The sequence below is a fragment of the Pseudorasbora parva genome, chromosome 9 (genome assembly GCF_024679245.1).
Source record: "Pseudorasbora parva isolate DD20220531a chromosome 9, ASM2467924v1, whole genome shotgun sequence".
Lineage (NCBI taxonomy): Eukaryota > Metazoa > Chordata > Actinopteri > Cypriniformes > Gobionidae > Pseudorasbora > Pseudorasbora parva.
The window spans coordinates 45,578,449-45,598,617 of record NC_090180.1 but is presented as its reverse complement, the minus strand read 5'-3'; the positions used below and the strand labels follow the sequence as shown (position 1 = coordinate 45,598,617).

The 20,169-nt window shown below is 40.2% G+C and overlaps 1 protein-coding gene across 4 annotated transcripts in view; it reads left to right on the top strand.

The window, feature by feature from the left end:
• The window catches only part of LOC137089279 (microtubule cross-linking factor 1), a 75,368-nt gene extending 63,497 nt beyond the window's left edge, over positions 1-11,871 (top strand). For 3 of the 4 annotated variants that reach the window (XM_067452818.1, XM_067452817.1, XM_067452819.1), the window contains 3 exons: positions 191-264; positions 2,496-4,080; positions 10,134-11,871. In XM_067452818.1, coding sequence (XP_067308919.1) covers positions 191-264; positions 2,496-4,080; positions 10,134-10,346 — 1,872 coding nt within the window. In that variant the 3' untranslated portion in view covers positions 10,347-11,871. Of the gene's footprint in view, positions 1-190; positions 265-2,495; positions 4,081-6,658; positions 6,720-10,133 lie in introns of all 4 variants that reach the window. The other variant, XM_067452820.1, reaches the window with a different exon arrangement.
• Positions 11,872-20,169: the final 8,298 nt, after the last annotated feature.

Below are 20,169 nucleotides of genomic sequence, written 5' to 3'. Positions count from 1 at the left end.
AGGTTGTTGGCCTTGTCTGTTTCGTTGCTTCTATTGCTCTCCCCTTTTTTGTAAGTCGCTTTGGATAAAAGCGTCTGCTAAATGATTAAATGTAAATGTAAATATTGCTTAGAGTCCCCCCCCCCCCACACACACACACACTATTTGATAAAGAAGCTCTGTTTAATGTAAAACTGTGTTGTTTTTTCAGGCACTGAATGAGATTTCTGAGAGTGTGGATCCTGCCATTTATGAGGAAGAGAAGAGCAGTGGCAGTCTACTCAGGTACAGGCTTTGTTTATGTGTGTGTGTGTGTCCCATGCATGCTTCTAAATACGTAACGTTTTGCTAAGTCCTCAGAACAATAGCAAAACTTGACAAACAGCTTGAAAACTGCTTAATAAATGAACTAAATTATCTTATATTTCAATGCTGAGAGTTGTATCCTCATCTTCTGATCACTTAGTAACAGCCTCACACCTTTTCCCAAAAAGACAAATTATTTGAGGTATCATTTATCTCCATAGTACAAATAGGTAGATGCCAAAATGTACTCTAGTGTCGGGTTAAGGGTGAGTTAAGGGTTTGGTCAAATGCCAAAGTGTGAATAATAAAGGTGATGTTGGTCTCAGAAAATACTGCTAATTTGCTTATTTCATATGTTTTATGTATTAGCCTCAGAAAGATATAAATATTAATGTGTGTGTGTTTATGTACACTTAAGTTGGTGATTTTGTTATCTGGTGGTGAATTCCTGTGAGTCCAGTTATAGATCCAGTATCATTGTCCTTTTCAAAGGTCTCCTCATCGTTGTTTGATTTACTCCAAATAAGCTACAGTGTCTTTTCCCGACCGTCCCACTTTAAACCTGTACTGATCAATCGATCTCGCTTTGCCCTTGTTTGAGTGTAGGTTAGCAATTATGTTTAGACTGTGCCGTTGCTGTATCGGCAACCTCTCATGAGAATTATAAATGGAAAGGAACAGTTTAATCTCAGTAGGCTGAAGATTAAACTTCCCAGCAACAAATAAAGATCATTTGTACATTGGTAATGTTCTAGTAAAGATACTCATCCTTTGGGGCTGACACATTTAACCCGGCATGCTGTCTACCTACTGTACTGAGTGTTTTACAGTATGATCAACATGCTCCTTTTTAGTGGTTCAGCGGATCACAAAACAAACGGTTTGGATCATATTGATTGATTCATGGATTAGATAATTTTTCGGATCAGCAAAAAAATGTTTTTGTAGGGGGTGGCAAATGTCATTTGCTTTCCATGAATTACTTAAATCACACCTTGTTTATACCACAGCAAAAACTAGCCTAACTAATCACATTCAAACATTATGAAAGACAAGTGAACAGTCTGCAAAAAATAAAAATAAATACACCAATTGCAAGCCTATATACAATGCCACCAAATTACAAATAAAGCATCTAACTTTAGTGTATTCAGGTACAGACATGTAATAATTAGGGCTAAATGTAAAATAACATTACAGTGTTCATTGTATAAATTAAATAAATTAATCTTTGTTAAAGCTCAGTTTTGTTGTTTGATTAACATTAATGACTGCAGGCATTAATAGGCTTCGGTCCTTTAAGCCCAAATGCATGGATCCAATATAATTATACACATCTGATTTTTTTTCTTAACTGATAAATAAAAACATCTTGGAGTGATGCTTTCTGGACGGACCTTTATTAAGTAATAAGGTGCTCTTTGGTTGGCTTTCAAACTTTCAAACAAAAAAAGACGAGCCAAGGCACTTCCTCTGGTTCATTAATTTAAAAAGCCTTTATTCAATACATGGCTCACATAGAAACAATCAAATATAACTAAAACACGGATGCATTTCTGCCATTCAGCCTTTCTCAGAGTGTTTCTTAACTCCAGACATGTGTTCCCGACTGTGTTTAACTTGCAGAGAATACATGGTATACTGGCATACTGTTGTGTGTATGTGTCCATTCAAGCGTATGGAGAGGCAAAATAGGAATCAATTAAAAAACGCAGCTCTCTGTGTGTGCTCAGATAACAGCGCACTAGTACAGAGTTGATGGTGAAACTTAGCAAATTAATGTGCGAAACACATCACCATGGGGCCTGACGGATCAACTATAAATCTGTTTAACCCCTACTTCTTATAGAGTCATTATTATGTTCTGTCCCATTTTCCCAGGATCCAAGTTCTCTAGGTTCTATGTTCTCCAGTTTCCAAGGTCCCAATGTTCCCAATATTTATATGCCAAATAATGAACATATGATATTGGGTCTTATGTTCCCAGGGTTAGGGGAACATAGGGTTAACCCTGCAAAAACATACATATACCCCTTCTGATGCAATGGCAAGTCCATACGTAGGCAGTGACATCTATACTTTGCGGATAGGGCAATCCCATAATACATTGCTTTAAGCTATGAGAAAATAATCCAAGATGTTAGATGAGTCAAAAATAGTGTCCCGTATAATGTTCAATAACAGCATTGTAACTGTTTTTCCTTCCATAGGGCGAAGTCAGTTTGCTCCATGAGCGACTTCCAGCGTTTAATGGACAGCTCCCCCTTCCTACCAGATAAGAGCAAGTCTGGCGAGCATATACGGGACGATGTGACTCCTCCCCTTTCACCGGATGACCTCAAATACATTGAGGAGTTTAATAGTAAGGGTTGGCATCTGCCCACCAGCTCCCTGGCCACTTGCCCCATTCCTGGCCCAGTAATGCCCTCTCCGGTGATGGAGGCCTGGGCAGAATCCAGAAGGGCCGAGTCTACTTCAGAAGCATTCCAGCCAGCCTCTTGGTTCCTGACCACCAGCGCCACCTTGACCACCAACACCATGAGTAGCCCTGAGTACTGCCAAAACCTCCCGCTCAGGGTGACCCAGGGCGGAGACCAGTTTGGGGTGCATGTCCTCCACAGTCCCTCTCGAGGGGAGCGGTCAGCTCCAGTCACCTCCGAGCAGGAGTACATGTTCTCTAAAGTGACTAAAGTAAAGGCAGGAGAGGTAGTAGGAGGTGCAGGAGATGTAGTAGGAGGTGCAGAGGAGGTGTTTGGAGGAAGGTGGCCATGTGAGCTCAGGAGTAATTTGGAGGCAGGGCTTAGGCCTGGAGAACATCCATCGATTTGCTCTGCAGTTGGGTATACTTCGTCACTGGAGCTGGAGCTATCTCGCAATCTGAGCGACGACATGAAGGAAAAGGCGTTTTCTGCCCGGAATGCCATGCGATCATCTGCATCTGGATCCAGCCCTCCCGAAAGGCAGCTACGGGACATGGCATGCCAGACGAATGGTTTAACCACACGGGGGACACAAACCACCCAGACCATCAGCGTTGGACTGCAAACGGATGCTCTTCGCACAATCACAAGCAGCCCTCACCGATGTCTAACGCCCAAAGGAGGCTCCACTCCCATCTCTTCCCCTTCTAGGAGCCTGAGGAAGATGCAGTACTCTCCAGTCGTACAGGCTAAGTTTGAACGCCCGTGCTGTTCTCCGAAATACGGCTCACCCAAGCTTCAACGGAAACCCTCTAATGCTAGCAAAGCAGAACAACCTGTCAGCCAGACCCGTGCTCCCACCCCAACAGCCACTGCCCAGCAGCAAAAAGGCAACAACGAATCGGCTTGGGCTCGTTCCACGACGACTAGAGACAGTCCTGTTCACACCACCATTAATGACGGCCTCTCCAGCCTCTTCAACATCATCGACCACACGCCTGTCGCTTATGACACCATGCAGAAATTCAACAAGTCCCCTAGCCGCTCTCGTCCCACAGAAGCAGGTCCTCAAGGGCCAACAGACCCCAAATCTCCCGGTGTTTGTGCTGCACAGGGGCCTTTAAGAAACTCTCGGGGCCGGTCCCCAAGCCCAGTGCAGCTCATTGTAGAGACGCAGGGCGAGAAAACTCCAGAGGGGATTAGCATCCGACAGGACCTGTCCGCTCCTCCGGGCTACACACTAGCGGAGAACGCTGCACGGATCTTAAATAAGAAACTACTGGAGCAGAGCTTCAGAGAGGAGAGGAGGCTTTCTGCTTCATCTGCAGCTGCTCCGAACAGAACCGGAGACGCAGAGAAACCTGGATGTCTTGAGGTAACGCAGAGGTTTATTTCATTACCTAGAGGAGGAATTTATTACTTGGCGGTTGCTTTTTTATAGCTCATGAGACATAAAGTCAACATGAAATAAAAATTGACCATATTTATTTTGTAAAGGGGACCTATTATGCAAAATCCAGTTTTACGTGGTGTTTGAACATAAATGTGTGTTGACAGTGTGTGTACACAAACACCCTATAATGGTAAAAATCCACCTACTCCTCTTTTTTTTAATCACCACGCCTATGACTGCTGACAGACTCCGCCCTATTAGCATAGACCCCGCCCCTTAGTGAGCTGTACGCAGTCTGCCATGTTTATCTCCTCGCCAGAGCATTTAAATAAGTTATTCAATCAAGAGCAGTGAGTGATTTTGTTTTCTTTTGTTGTTTGATTCATATTAACAGCAGTAGGTACTGTATATCACGCTGCTTTCACTTTAATACACAGATCCAATTTACACATGCAACTTATTTTCCTGCTGTTAACGTTCATAGACATAACCGACTGTTTATGTGAACTTTGTTTGACATAACTTTGTGTGTATTTGACAGTTTAAGCGCAACAAGACGTGAAAGAGAAACCAAACAGATGTTTTAGTTTTTTGCAGAGTGTCCAAGGTGTGAGCTGTAGAGGCTCCGCCCTCCTCTGGAAAGGGGTGGGGAGAAGCAGCTCATTTGCATTTAAAGACACATGCATGAAAACAGCATGATTTTCCATTTACTCAAAAATTGACATTAGTGTCAGTTCGAGCACTATTTGAGATGGTGAGATTCCTTCTGAAACTCTACATGCAAAATTACTGGGGTCTTTCTCTCAGGAAAAACATGCAGGATGCAGGAGACCTTATCAAATGTCTCCATTTGCTTTCTAGAAACAAGTTATTATCTTCTCTTATTTTGTTCTTTCATGCGGGTACAAAGACATTTAGTTGTGTCTTATTTTTGTGGACTGTATGTTACAGTATAAATTGGACTGCTTGTTAAAGGTTTTGGTCTTTGGACAATGCAGCTTCAAAATACAAAATTATGTTATATAAAATAATCAAAAAGTCTCATTCCCAGCTTCCTAATGCTGCCTGAATGCAGGTCTTATACATCTGAGCTGTATGCTTTAGCGCGCTGCTTTGTTGCAATGCTAACAGTAGCATAGTCACGGGGAAACTAGCTTACATAACTTCTTTGGATGCATGATGTTCTGATTCACTGTGATAAAGTTGTATCCAGTGTTTAATGCCTGCCAACCTCTATCCATTTAGGAGATTAATCTCTCACATGAAAGCGTAAGACATGCAAACAGATCAGCATTTACTGTTGGAGCAGCGTCATTGCACAAACCCACGATGCCCTGTTAATGGCCAAAGACACATTTACAAAGATTTTAACATCATTAAAGGCAGATGGTTGTTTGTGAGCAGTTTATGCATCTGGGATTTGATGTCATGGATATTACTAAACATTAATTTCTAAACACTAAACACTTTAGCCCATGGTATTACACGTTAGCGGGTAATATTTAGCAAAATATTGTACATCATCTCTATTGATTTTAAATAGAGGAGATTGCCTTATGATATAAATCTGAATTTTAAGGCTTTTTATATTGTCTGTCATGCACAGATTACTGTGTATAAGGGTGAAAATCATGTGTCCAGATCACATTTCATCCCAATAATAAATGCAAACAAAGCGGATATATTTTGCATAGATATATATTATATTAGTGCTTTCAAATTGATTAATCGAATCTAACATAATGTACTGTATATATATATATATATATATATATATATATATATATATATATATATATATATATATAGCAGCGTCATTGCACAAACCCCATATATATATATATATATATATATATATATATATATATATATATATATATATATATATATACACAGTATATGCATTGTGAAGTTGATAATAAAGACAAAATATTTATTTATTATTTATATTATTTGTTTTAATTGTTTCTTTTATTTGTTTATTTATGCATTACAATATTATATTATATTATATTATATTATATTATATTATATTATATTATATTATATTATATTATATTATATTAATTATATTATTGTTGATAGCATACAACCAACATATTTATTTATATTATTTCTTCTTTTAATTATTTATTTAATTTGTTTATTTATTCATTGCAATAATAAATATTATGTCAAGGCATATATTAATATTATATAATATGATATATATAATTATATTATATTAAAATAATATATTATTTAATATTATTGCACTTGTGTAATGTTAACTGGGCAATATTTAAAAGCAAAATACAATTTGATTAGATTATAACCATTATATGATGCTTTGAGGAGAAATATGACTGGACAGGTTATAAGGCTCACCAAGATTATTATAACTATATTATGCTGTAATATTTACATTTAAAGGACAGCGAGGCTGCTTTCACAGGTCATACCTTGGATGCGTGCGACCCGCCGGACTGCCCAGAAGAGCGCTGTAGTGCTAACCTGAGTCTGATGTGCCTGTGTTATTTTGACAAGTGTGTTTACTCCTGTTTTTCTGGGTTGTCTCCAGAACCATACTGTCTTACTAACTGCACCCTGGGGACTGTAACGCAGCTTGCGCTCGCCGTGCAGTAAGTTCAACCGATCCTACTTGACCTCACCGTGACCTCACTAGTGTGCCGTCTCACTGATTTTAATGGATTTCTCTCATCGCATGCCACACACCGTTTCTAGACACTATCACCGCTGGGCAATATGGGAAATATTGTATGTGCTTCGTTGTGGTCACACTTTTTTTGTCCTCATGTAGGTGTGAGCATGCCCATCGTGTGGTATTAATTGATCTCACTAATAACCAGTCATCCAAAAAGCTATCAGAGTTTTATTGGACCATAATTATTCATCCACGATATGACGTGGAATATCATATGCCAAGAAACTTTGACTGATATACAGTGCTTTTAAAAAATGCAAAAAAGTGACGCGAGTGTGTGTCCAAATACTTTTGGAGTCCCTGTATATCAAACTCAAACGTGGCTTTTTGGATGGTGTTACCATTTTAACTATTAATATAATCACTTAACTTTTAATGTTTCTTAGGTCCTTTGATTACTACGTGTTTGTAAATGTATTATTTGTGTCCGAAGGGTCTTAACCTGACCAGCCCCACTGATGGAGACTGCAGAGCCACGTCTTGTGTTTTCTGAGTTGACTGTACTGTAGCGTTTCCTGTCGGTGTTAGCAGGACGTGAGCATGCTAGCAGTGCTAGTGGTTTGTGTTGGGGTTCATCGGCTGCTGTTCGTGATGATTGTGCCGTTTAACACCTGCTAACGCTGGGTCTCATTCACATCTAACAACTACTTTACGCCTGGTTGAAGTTTTCATTTAGTATTTTAATATTCTGGATTTCCTTTCATCGTTATAGTAGTTGTGTTATGTGCTTTTTTTAAATATTTAAATTAGTTATATTTATTTCCATTTTAGTTTTAGTTCTATTTAAAGTTTCAGTTTTAGATGTAATTTCAGCTTTACTTCAATTAACGTAAATCATTTAAAGGTCCACTGAAGTTTTTTAGCTTTTAGTATGACTGTGTTATGAGTTAGCCTTAAAGTTATGAGCTGGTATGTTCCAAAACTATGACAAGATTTGCATTAAGGAGATATAAGCATTCAAAATGTACAGTCTCCCACTTCCGTTAAAACGAATCTCAGATTTTGGTGACATCATCTCAGACTTCACTTTCTCATCAAATCTTCTGTCCAATCAAAATGCTCTCTAGAATCTAAAGCCCCGCCCCCTACTCTGCTGAAGCTGCGGCTGAAATCGGTCAGGAGTTGTTAACACACATTTACTCATTTCTACAGGGTGAAAGGCACATAGCACAGTATATATGTGATAGGAAACGATTCAGTGTAAATATGCTTTCATTTGAGGTGAATAAAGTCTGTTTTCACGTTAGTTTCATGCACTGCAGCAGCGCACACACACCACACACGGCTCTGGTCTAAATGTGGACTACAGACACGAGAGCGCAGCGCGGATCATATGCGCGAGTCGGCGCAGACAACAAACATATTGACCCATTTGAATTCTGCACTGAATGCTGCATTTCAAAGCGATGTGGCGGAGATTATGATGATAAACGGTTAGAGGAAACTGGCTTTACCAAACAGAGAAAGGTCCGCTCTTGCGCTCTAGTCAAACTGTATATTAACGAAACGCTATTGGCTGTTTCAAAAAAGGGGAGGAGCTGCTAACAGCTGAAGCCGTTTCAGGGGAAATCACGTCAACATTGAATAATGTGACGCGTTTCAAAGCACTTCAGTGGGCCTTTAATTATATAATTATTATAAAACCACTGATTTATATAGAAAATATATTATATAAAAACCACAGAAAATATCCATCTCTCACATGGGAATCTCATTCAATTTTAATGTTTTTGTTTTATCGCAGTTGTTTCGAATAAATCAAGCTCAAACTATTTCCTCAAAAGCAGAAGAAGACGAAGTTTTATTTATATAGTGCCTTTCCATAGCTCAAGGTCACTATACATAGTGCTATACGATACATTTGACAAGCACAGGCCTTATAGCCACATTACTCAAAATACATATTAAATAGATATGTTTTTAGCTGAGTCTTGAAGGTGGACACAGATATTACTGCAGTCCAGCTCAAACAAACTAATATTCTTCTTTACCATCTGCTACAGAAAGCGTGGAGTTGATGTTTAATAGTTTAATCTGTAAAAGTACTTATACTTTTAGACCAGTGTTATTTAAGTATTATATGCTATTAAAGTAAGTATATATATAAATATACAAATATATTTATTTATTTTTATATATTTTGAATTAGCTTTTATTTTTAGATTTCCAGTCATTTTTCCAGTCACTTTTAGTAATTCTAGTACTTCAACTTATTTTATTTCAGTTCATTGCCAAGGCACCATTTCTATACTCAATTCGGTTTATCTAAGTTACAGATTTCCACCTAATATTTTTCATTTTACATAACAATTATTTTTAGTAGTTCTACTTCTGTATATTTCTATGTAGATTTATTTATAGTATTATTTTTTTTGCTTTTATTTTTAGATTTTCAGTTTTCATTTTAATTTTGTTGTGTGCTTTTGTCTTTTTTTCTTCTTCTATTTAGCGTTAATTTATTTTTATTTCAATTTGAGGAATTATAGTACTTTTACTTATTTTATTTTAGATCATTGCCAAGGCAACATTTCTATTTTAGGTTCAAATTGCATCCACACTGCAAAAAAAAATGCTTTTCTTACTTAGTATTTTTCTCTTGTTTCTAGTCAAAATTTCTAAAAATGCTTACATTAAGAAACGTTTATTAGACAAGGAAAAGTAATTGTCTTGTTTTGGGGGGAAAATTACTAAAAAATGAAGAGAGTTTTTGCTTAAAATAAGCAAAATAATCTGCTAGTGGGGTATGCAAAATAATCTTGTTTTAAGATTACTTTCCTCACCCCACTGGCAAATTATTTATCTTATTTTAAGCAAAAACTCTCTTCATTTTTTAGTAATTTCCACCCCAAAACAAGACAATTACTTTTGCTTGTCTAGTAAATTGTTTCTTGTTTTAAGACTTTTTAGATGTTTGGACTAGAAACGACACAAAAATACTAAGTAAGAAAATCTTTTTTTAGCAGTGCATTTACAATAGTTCTAATTGTTTGTATTTACCATATATTTGGCTTTATTTAAAGTATTTTGAATTTGCTTTTATTTAGAATTTTGTGTTGTAAAAAAAAAGTTTTGTGCGTTTTTTTGCTATTTAGCTTTCATTTATTTTTATTTCAAATTTAGTAGTTCTATTCAACTTAAACTTATTTATTTCAGTTAGTTGCCAAAGTAACACAAGTTTTCCATCTAATCTTTATATTTAATTTCAATTAACAGAATGTTTTGTTTTAATGTTGCAAGACTTTTGCAGACCGACCACCATCTAACTTGACTAGAAGCCTTTCCTGCTGAGCCTCAGAGTTTGAAGGCCTGTGTGTTTTCTTCTTGACTGCAGGAACTGCCGCGTTCTCCAGTGGCTCCACCTCTGGACTCCTGCTTCCTGCGTCCGGCTCGTCCTGCCAATCGCCGGCCTCCGTCCCGCTGGGCCGCCCACTCGCCCTCATCCTCGCCCAATTACAAGCAGCGCAGAGAGAGGTTCCGCTTCCCCTCGCCCGTCAGACCGGTTCAGGCCATCCCGGAGACAGAGGAGCCCGGTCAGGAGGTTTAACCAGCCTAGACTACATCCTTTTGCACTTTCTTTTAACCAACCCCTTTTAGTTGTCAAGTGTGAATAAAACTTGAATAGACTCACAAGATATAGAATCGGGCATTCTCGTTTCGCTTCTGAAATGCCCGAAAAATGGTAAGCAGAAAGACCTCAAAGGTCACCATGGTGATCGTTATTTTACGCTCTGACTTTCCTTTGCTATCCCACCGGTCCATCGAGAACCTTTCTAAGAACCATGTAACTGCCACTAGAGGGCAGAGTTCTGTGAGCACCAGCTGAAACGTTTTAGAACTTCTGTTTTGGAATTATCAAGGACCTGGAATGTACTGACGCAAAACACCGCAAAGTGTACCATAAGAGGTGCCTACACACACGTGACCTCGCAACGGTCCCGTACTCGTGTGTGTGTCGATGTACATGTATGCAATACATATGACTTTATATGTGTTGGTCGTAAAACATCAATCATCTTTTCAGATGTTCTGATACCGGATAGTAATAATATTTGTCAGAACAGCATAAAAGTTTACATGCATTTACGTTCTTTTCTTTTTTTTTCTTCTCTATTTCGGATCCTTTGTTAAATTATGTTCTGTGTATATAGTTTATAAAACTATTTTCTTATTTTCCTCATACATCCCATTTTGTTGGAAACCTTTGATGCTTGAATTTTAAAAGACTCAGAACGATCACACACTCTAGTTCGACAGGGACGAATGATATACATGATGTCAGTCATATCAATGTATTTTAAAACCCAATGTAAAACTGAATGTTCAACGATGACAGGAGAGTATGTTGACACTGATTATTCTTATGCACATGTCCCGAGTCACTAAACCCTGAAGGAATGTCCACAGGATTCTAGCTGGAAATAACAGTCATAACTAAAACCAGTCGTAAAGTAAATTCCACTCGTTTTAAGGATCCGTCTGTAAATCTGGAGTGACTGAAAACGCTGAACGCTTGTAAGCATATGCAACTCTTTTAAATGTATGAATATTTCCAATGAGGCAGATTATGATTGGTTGTTGGATAGAAAGTGGACAGTGATGCAAACACCCTTTTAAAATGTCAAGTGTCCAATGAATGTAGCTCAGTGCAGGGTTAAAATGAATCTTGGGGTTAAAAAGACATAGACCCAGGATTTAATTTGACCCTATTTACTTTCTTAGCCCTTTACCTAATTAGATGTTCTCGGCCCAAAATGACCAGGCTTTTAAATTGCCTGTAAATCTCCCATAATATCATATATTATCACCAAATATTGTATTCAGTCTTTTAGTCGACTTGTTTTAAAACCCCTTAACTCGCCGCTCTTTTTATTTATTGCCTTTAGTATCACATATTTTAGTAATTATCATAAGTATAATCTGCACTGCATATAATCTGAAAGATGCACACACAGACAGACAGAATGACAGACACACACACAGACAGACAGACAGACAGACACACACACAGACAGACAGACACACACACAGACAGACAGAATGACAGACACACACAGACAGACACACACACACACACACACACACAGACACAGACACACACACAGACAGACAGACAGACACAGACAGACACACACACAGACACACACACACAGACACACACACACACACACACAGACACACACACACAGACAGACACACACACACACACGCACACACACACAGACAGACAGACGCACGCACGCACACACACACAGACAGACAGACACACACACACATACACACACACACAGACAAACAGATACACACAGACAGAAAGACGCACGCATGCACGCACGCAGACAGACAGACACACACACACACAGACACACACACACAGACAGACAGATACATACAGACAGACACACGCACGCACACACACAGACAGACAGACACACACACACACACATAGACAAAATCGGAAAGTTTACAAGCTCAAAATTCATCAACCCTTTTGAAATTGGACATTGTGTTACCATGAAAATTCTATCAGTTCTTTTAGCGGGCTCCTCCTCTAGTGGGCAGTGTCAGGTTTCATATTACAAAATGTTATAATCTTGACAAAAAACATATCGGAAAAGTCAATGTTCCATATTTGGTGACTATTTTGTGATAGAAGTATTTGGACAGAAATGTATGAGTTTGTTAGAGAATCAAAAAATACCAAGAGAATAGAAGTGGCACATGGTGGCTATTTTTGGTACAGCGTCTAAAAAAACTCAAATCTGGAACACAACTTGGTTAGATTTATAGCTTTGATTTTATAGTAAAAATGATTGTGTAAATGTTTAGTATAGAACATTTGATTTACAGTAAATTTAAACTTCGATAACGTTTTCATTCGTTCATTTTTTTAAGCAATAATCTGCTGAATGTCTTCTCCAAAACAAGACCAAACAGGTCTATATTCCAAAGAGTTCTTGAATTGTAAGCATTTCACTTTGTATTTCACATCTAATCTCCCCAAAAAAAGTTTTGCATTGATTGAAGGGGGGAGTGGTGCATAAGCTCTGATACATGAGGCCTGTGTTCAGTCAGAAATACAGAACCTGTCCTGATTGAAAGATGATAAAAAGATCAAACCCAAGATTCATTCAGTAAGTCCGTTTTAGTCCAAAATCACAACGTTAACTAGGAAAAGAACATCATCTCCTGGTCAAAATGACCGAAACACAACATGAGGGTCAATCAACATCCCTGATCACACTGCAAAAAATGCTTTTCTTACACTTACATAGTATTTTTGTCTAGTTTCTAGTAGAAACATTAAGAAACATTTACTAGACAAGTAAAAATAATTGTCTTTTTTTGGGGAAAACGAACTCAAAATGAAGAGAGTTTTTGCTTAAAATAAGCTAAATAATCTGCCAGTGGGGAAAGGAAAAGAATCTTGTTTTCTGCTTGAATTAAGATTATTTTACTTACCCCACTGGCAGATTATTTAGCTTATTTTGAGCAAAAACTCTCTTTATTTTGCGTAATTTTTCCCCAAAACAAGACAATTACTTTTGCTTGTCTAGTAAATACTTCTTGTTTTAAGACTTTTTAGATGTTTGGACTAGAAACAAGACAAAAATACTAAGTAAGAAAAGCATTTTTGGAGCGCATATTTGTATTGATTCATCACTGTACGTCTGTAGCTAATAAGTGGTTTCATATTAAGATGCTTTCCGATTGGTTCCAGACATGACCAGTATTCCTCTTGGCATCCTGTGCACATTTCTTCTGGATGTGTTGACACGGGTTTGGACAGCAGTTGTGCAGATATCATGTTTGATATGCATGCCTTTAAACACTAGCACTTTAGTGCATGTACTCAGACGCTGTTGTACCTTGTGATAAAGCTCATGATGTAAGCCACCCCACACACACACACACACACACACACACACACACACTGCCGTTCACAGCATGTGGCGGTTCATGTCATTTTTTTGTTGCCCTTGAATTTGCATTGACACAAATAAGAACACTTTTTAAGCCCATTATTGTACCTATTAACTGGTCTTTGTATAGATGTTATTATGAATTCAGATGTTTCTTTTCTTTGGAGGAAAAAGAAAAAATTATGAATGTTTTAAATAAAGTCACTGTCAGATGTCTAATAATAGAGTGTTACATTGGTAATAAATTGAATGTGTATTTACAAAAAAAACTGTTTTTGATTTATTTTTTTAAAAAAAGTATGCGAAATACTGTACATTCAGCAAAGATGCTTTAAATTATTCGAAAGTGACTGACAGCAATTCTTGTGTTACGCATCACGTTTGAGTTTCTCAGGAACCAATGAGGTTCATTCTCGTGTTACGCATCACGTTTGAGTTTCTCAGGAACCAATGAGGTTCATTCTCGTGTTACGCATCACGTTTGAGCTTCTCAAGAACCAATGAGGTTCATTCTCGTGTTACGCATCACGTTTGAGCTTCAGCAAGAACCAATGAGGTTCATTCTCGTGTTACGCATCACGTTTGAGCTTCTCAGGAACCAATGAGGTTCATTCTCGTGTTACACATCACGTTTGGAGCTTCTCAGGAACCAATGAGGTTCATTCTCGTGTTACGCATCACGTCTGAGCTTCTCAGGAACCAATGAGGTTCATTCTCGTGTTACGCATCACATTTGAGCTTCTCAGGAACCAATGAGGTTCATTCTCGTGTTACGCATCACGTTTGAGCTTCTCAGGAACCAATGAGGTTCATTCGCGTGTTACGCATCACGTTTGAGCTTCTCAGGAACCAATGAGGTTCATTCTCGTGTTACGCATCACGTTTGAGCTTCTCAGGAACCAATGAGGTTCATTCTCGTGTTACGCATCACGTTTGAGCTTCTCAGGAACCAATGAGGTTCATTCTCATGTTACGCAGCACGTTTGAGCTTCAGCAAGAACCAATGAGGTTCATTCTCGTGTTACGCATCACGTTTGAGCTTCAACAAGAACCAATGAGGTTCATTCTCGTGTTACGCATCACGTTTGAGCTTCTCAGGAACCAATGAGGTTCATTCTCGTGTTACGCATCACGTTTGAGCTTCTCAGGAACCAATGAGGTTCATTCTCGTGTTACGCAGCACGTTTGAGCTTCTCAGGAACCAATGAGGTTCATTCTCGTGTTACGCATCACGTTTGAGCTTCAGCAAGAACCAATGAGGTTCACTCTCGTGTTACGCATCACGTTTGAGCTTCTGAGGAACCAATGAGGTTAATTCTCGTGTTACGCATCACGTTTGAGCTTCTCAAGAACCAATGAGGTTAATTCTCGTGTTACGCAGCACGTTTGAGCTTCTCAGGAACCAATGAGGTTCATTCTCGTGTTACGCATCACGTTTGAGCTTCTCAGGAACCAATGAGGTTCATTCGCGTGTTACGCATCACGTTTGAGCTTCTCAGGAACCAATGAGGTTCATTCTCGTGTTACGCATCACGTTTGAGCTTCTCAGGAACCAATGAGGTTCATTCTCGTGTTACACAGTTGAAGTGTTAAGTGTCCAGCAGGTTGGTTGAGCTTCTGTTTATGTTCGCTGATCAATATTTATATGTAAAGTTTTACGATCCCTTTATGAACTTTTTGAAGCATCAGTGGTAGTTGCGTAGCTGTCAATGGAGGGACAGAGAGCTCTCAGATTTCATCAGATCTTCATTTGTGATCTGAAGATGAAAGAAAAGTCTTACAGGTTTGGAACGACATGAAAGTGAGTAATTAATGACAGAATTTTGGGTGAATCCCTTTAAACCTTTTTGAGGATATGTGTGGGTGCTCGTGTGTGTGTGTTGACAGCAGGTCAGTGATCTGCAGGCATGGGGTCACTGTAAGGAGATTTCCCAGGACTCTCGAAATCCTTTCATTTCTATGTAACACACAGTGTTCAGTGTGTGCAGTTGAGATTAAAGCAGCGAGTCCTGTCATTATAGACTCATCTGGCGCTTGAGGGAAAGGTCACACACTCGTGTTATTCTGACGGCACCTGAGAGATAAATTAAGCTTTCAGCTGTTATATAATCACTGCATCTGGACTTCAGCCACTGCTCACACAAGAAAACACAAAGATGAGGTTTCAGACGCAGCGCTCTTATACAGGTGTGCTGATATTCACTGCAGTTTTCATTTCATAGGATCTTTTAAATGAGCATTAAATGTGCTGAAGAATTTACATATTCTATTGACATGTTTAACACCCATTATTATTATCTTTTTTTTTTAAATTTAAGCTGGTCATGTGATCTCAATGAATGAGGCATAATTATGTTGGATAAAACAGCAAGTGAAAAATACTACAGTTTAAATGTTTGAGGTCTGTTTTGAAAGAAGTCTCTTATGCTCATTAAGATACATAAAAAAGTTATATTGTTAATGTAACAATAGTGTTTTCTATGTAAATGATGCAAAGCTGAATTTTCAGCATCATTACTCCAGTCTTCAGTTTCTCTTCAGAAATCATTTTAATAATGATTTACTTCTCGAGAAAAAATTATGAATATTATCAGTGTTGAAAAGTTTTTGCTGCTTCATGTTTGTGATACAATTTTCAGGATTATTTGATGAATAGAGCGTTCTAAAGAAGAGCATTTATATGAAATAATCTTTTGTAACATTATAAATGTCTTTAATGTCACTTTTGAACGAACTAATTCATCCTTGCTGAATGAAATTATTAATTAAAAGAAAATGTTAGAGACCCCGAGCTTTTGAAGTGTACACTGAATGGCTGATGTGAGTGGAGTGAACATCATTTTAAGCAATAACAGCACAGAAATATATATTTTTTCATACTGTATTTGTGTAAGCAGACTGAAGGAGACAGCTGTCGGGATGTTTCCATCCATCTTTCCAGGTAAATAATTAATAAGGCACTTACTAAGTCACACAGGAGAAATGTTTATGACGAGAACTAAAACGCGGGGGAGAAAAAGAGTTAATGTTACACCAGAGTGAATTAAATTAGATGAAATCATGGCAAAAATCATCTGATCATGTTACAGATCGTGTCCGGACAGCTAATCATTATCATAAAATAAACGTAAAGCTTATAAAGTCACGGTAAACGTGGTTCGCGGTGAATTATCAGCTGAGGGGGTTAGCTAACGACGCCAAACTGGTATACATTCACAACTTCTTGCTTTAATTAATGATTGGGCTGACAAGATCTTTCTTGTTATACAGCTATTTGACAACTAAATCAATACATGGAAATTATTTCTTTATATCTTATAATGTGAGGAGAAAGAGAGAGTGCTCCACAGCACAACTAGCACAGTAACGGCAGAAGTCAGTAGCCAGGAGCAAATGGGCAATCACACAGTTCTGTGATTATCCAATCACAATCCAGTATTCCAGAACGCCGCATATGTAATACATCAAATCTTAGGCGAGAGATTGGTGAGCACTGAGCAGTTTGAATTGCTGTTCTGATTGAAACGATCATTCCCTGCTGAATTTCATTTCAGTTTCAAGATTAAGTTGTAGAAAGTTTTGCTAGAATTTAGGTTTTAGATCGTAAATGTCTTCAAAGCTCAGAATGCAACATCTTTTATTTCAAAAACCAATCTGTGTATGAATAGTTATGATTACCATTAAAGAACACTAGAGGAGTCATACTCTAACATATCTTTATGACTCTGTGAGTTTGGAGATACTCAGATGTTTGAGATGTTAGCCCTTCATTAGGAGAGACAAAGACCTTAACAAGATCTCATATGGTTGTGGATTATAGTCATTTATAACTTCAGGTTTTTACTTCAGGTGATTTATTTATGCTTCAAAATACATACTTTGATCATTTGTGAAGATTATGCTGAGATGAAGCTCAGTGAAAGTCAGACCTCATCAGTCAGGAGAATATTCCTTCCGCTGATCTTGATTTTGAACGATCTGTTGAATCTGTGTTTTCTTTTGTTTGGATCAGTTTTAAATAAACCTAAAACATATCAGATATTTTGTGCAATAGTTGTGATGCTGGCCTTGCCAGACTAATGACTTAATGTCTAAACGCTAACACTGCAGACTGATGGAAATGGCTCTGAGATCTCCTCTGAGGCTGTGTGTGACCCGTGGGTCCTGATCAGGGAATTACTATGATCTCATTCATATAAATCCCTCTGTTTATCTAATTGTCCCGTCCGTGTTTGAGATCCGCAGGGACACGAGCGTGAATGTGAGTGGTCAACACTTTCACTGCTGTCTCAGCTAATCTTCATCATCATCTTAATGGCTTTCCTCTCAAACATTAATCCAATCTGTGTGGATGAGAATCTGTAATTAAAGAAGACATTAGATCCGAGTCTGACTGCAGACGGGAGGCCATCCATCCGGCTGTATGTTTGTCATGTTTGTTCTTCTCCCAGCTAAAGGTTAAGGGCCAGAAGTCTTGCAAGACGTGTGTGTGTGTGTGTGTGTGTGAGTGACTGGCTGTCACGGCACAGACAAGGGAAGATGGTGCGAGGACTCAAGTGCAAGAATAATAATATTTATTTACAACAAACAAAACATAAGTGCAAAACAAAACCCACGAGGGGGAAACCGTAAACTAGAAAATACATAAACTGGAACTGAACACATACCACGAAGAAGTCACAGGGAACGGAAGACGTAGACAGTACAAGGATACGACTCAGACTGACAAACACAAGGAGCTTATAAAGTGAAGAAATCAAGAGGGAACAGGTGGGAGAAATCAAACACTAATCAGATAACAAGGGGGAGGGATCAGACAATTACATGAGCACATGCTCAGAATGACAAAACCCACATGTGCACACAAGACAGGACAGGCATGTGACACTACCCCCTCCTTAAGGAGTGGCTACCAGACGCTCCACTAGGGACGGGAGGGACAGGCCAGGGAGGGACGGGAGGGACAGGCCAGGGAGGGACAGACCAGGGGGGCACGGGAGGGACAGACCAGGGGGGCACGGGAGGGAACAGGGGAAACAAACAAGGAAGGAACAGACAAGGGAGGGGTCAACAAGGGAAACATGAGGAAAACAAAAAGTTCAGGAGCCCATGGTGGTCCATAAAGTTCAGGCACCCAGGGCGGCGCGGTCAGAGCAGGGTGCCGGTCTTGCGCAGGCAGGGCAGGGCGCCGGGGCGGCGCACGGAGAGCAGGACGCCTCAGCGGCGCGGGCCGAGCAGGACGCCCCAACGGCGCGGGCAGAGCAGGGCGCCCCAACGGCGCGGGCAGAGCAGGGCGCCCCAACGGCGCGGGCAGAGCAGGGCGCCCCAGCAGCGCGGGCAGAGCAGGGCGCCCCAGCAGCGCGGGCAGAGCAGGGCACCAGGGAGGCGCGAGCAGAGCAGGGCACCAGGGAGGCGCGAGCAGAGCAGGACGCCTGGGAGGCGCGGTGAGAGCAGGACGCCTGGGAGGCGCGGTGAGAGCAGGACGCCTGGGAGGCGCGGTGAGAGCAGGACGCCTGGGAGGCATCTCCGGCCCAGCGGCGTCCACCAGAACGCGATCCACCGGTACAGGGACCTCCGGAACACGATCCACCGGAATAGGGACCTCCGGAACACGATCCACCGGAATAGGGACCACCGGAACACGATCCACCGGAATAGAGACCACCGGAACACGATCCACCAGCATAGGGACCACCGGAACATGATCCACCGGTACAGGGACCTCCGGAACACGATCCACCGGAATAGGGACCACCGGAACACGATCCACCGGAATAGAGACCACCGGAACACGATCCACCAGCATAGGGACCACCGGAACACAGTCCACCGGCACAGGGACCTCCGGAACACAGTCCACCGGCACAGGGACCTCCGGAACACGATCCACCGGCACAGGGACCTCCGGAACACAGTCCACCGACACAGGGACCTCCGGAACACGATCCACCGGAATAGGGACCACCGGAACATGATCCACCGGCTCTCCGACCCCCAAAGCTGAATCCTCTCCAATGGAGTTATCTGACAAGGTAGGCCTGCTCCTCCTCCTCCTTCTCCGTTTCATCGGAGGGCTGAGGCCTCCACTGACAGTAGATGGAAGGGAACCGTCAGTGGGCTGGGATTCTGCTAGCCGAGGATGTTCAGGCTCTCCAAGATGGTAAATATGATGGACAAAGTCCCAGAATCCCAGATGCCCCAGCTTTTCCATCTCCCCCGGGCTGAGAGGCATGTCCAAACAGATGTTCAATACTTCCTTAATCTCTGCCTCAGTGTAAGTCATGTGATCAACCTTAATGAGGAGACTGCAGGCGAAGTCCCTCACGTCAGCCCCCTGCTGACGGATGTAATTAAAGCTCACATATCTTGCAATTTGCAGGTAGTTGGAGGGAGATGGAAAAAGGAAGCTACCCATCTTCTGCTGAGTCCTCAAGGGTCGTATCCTTT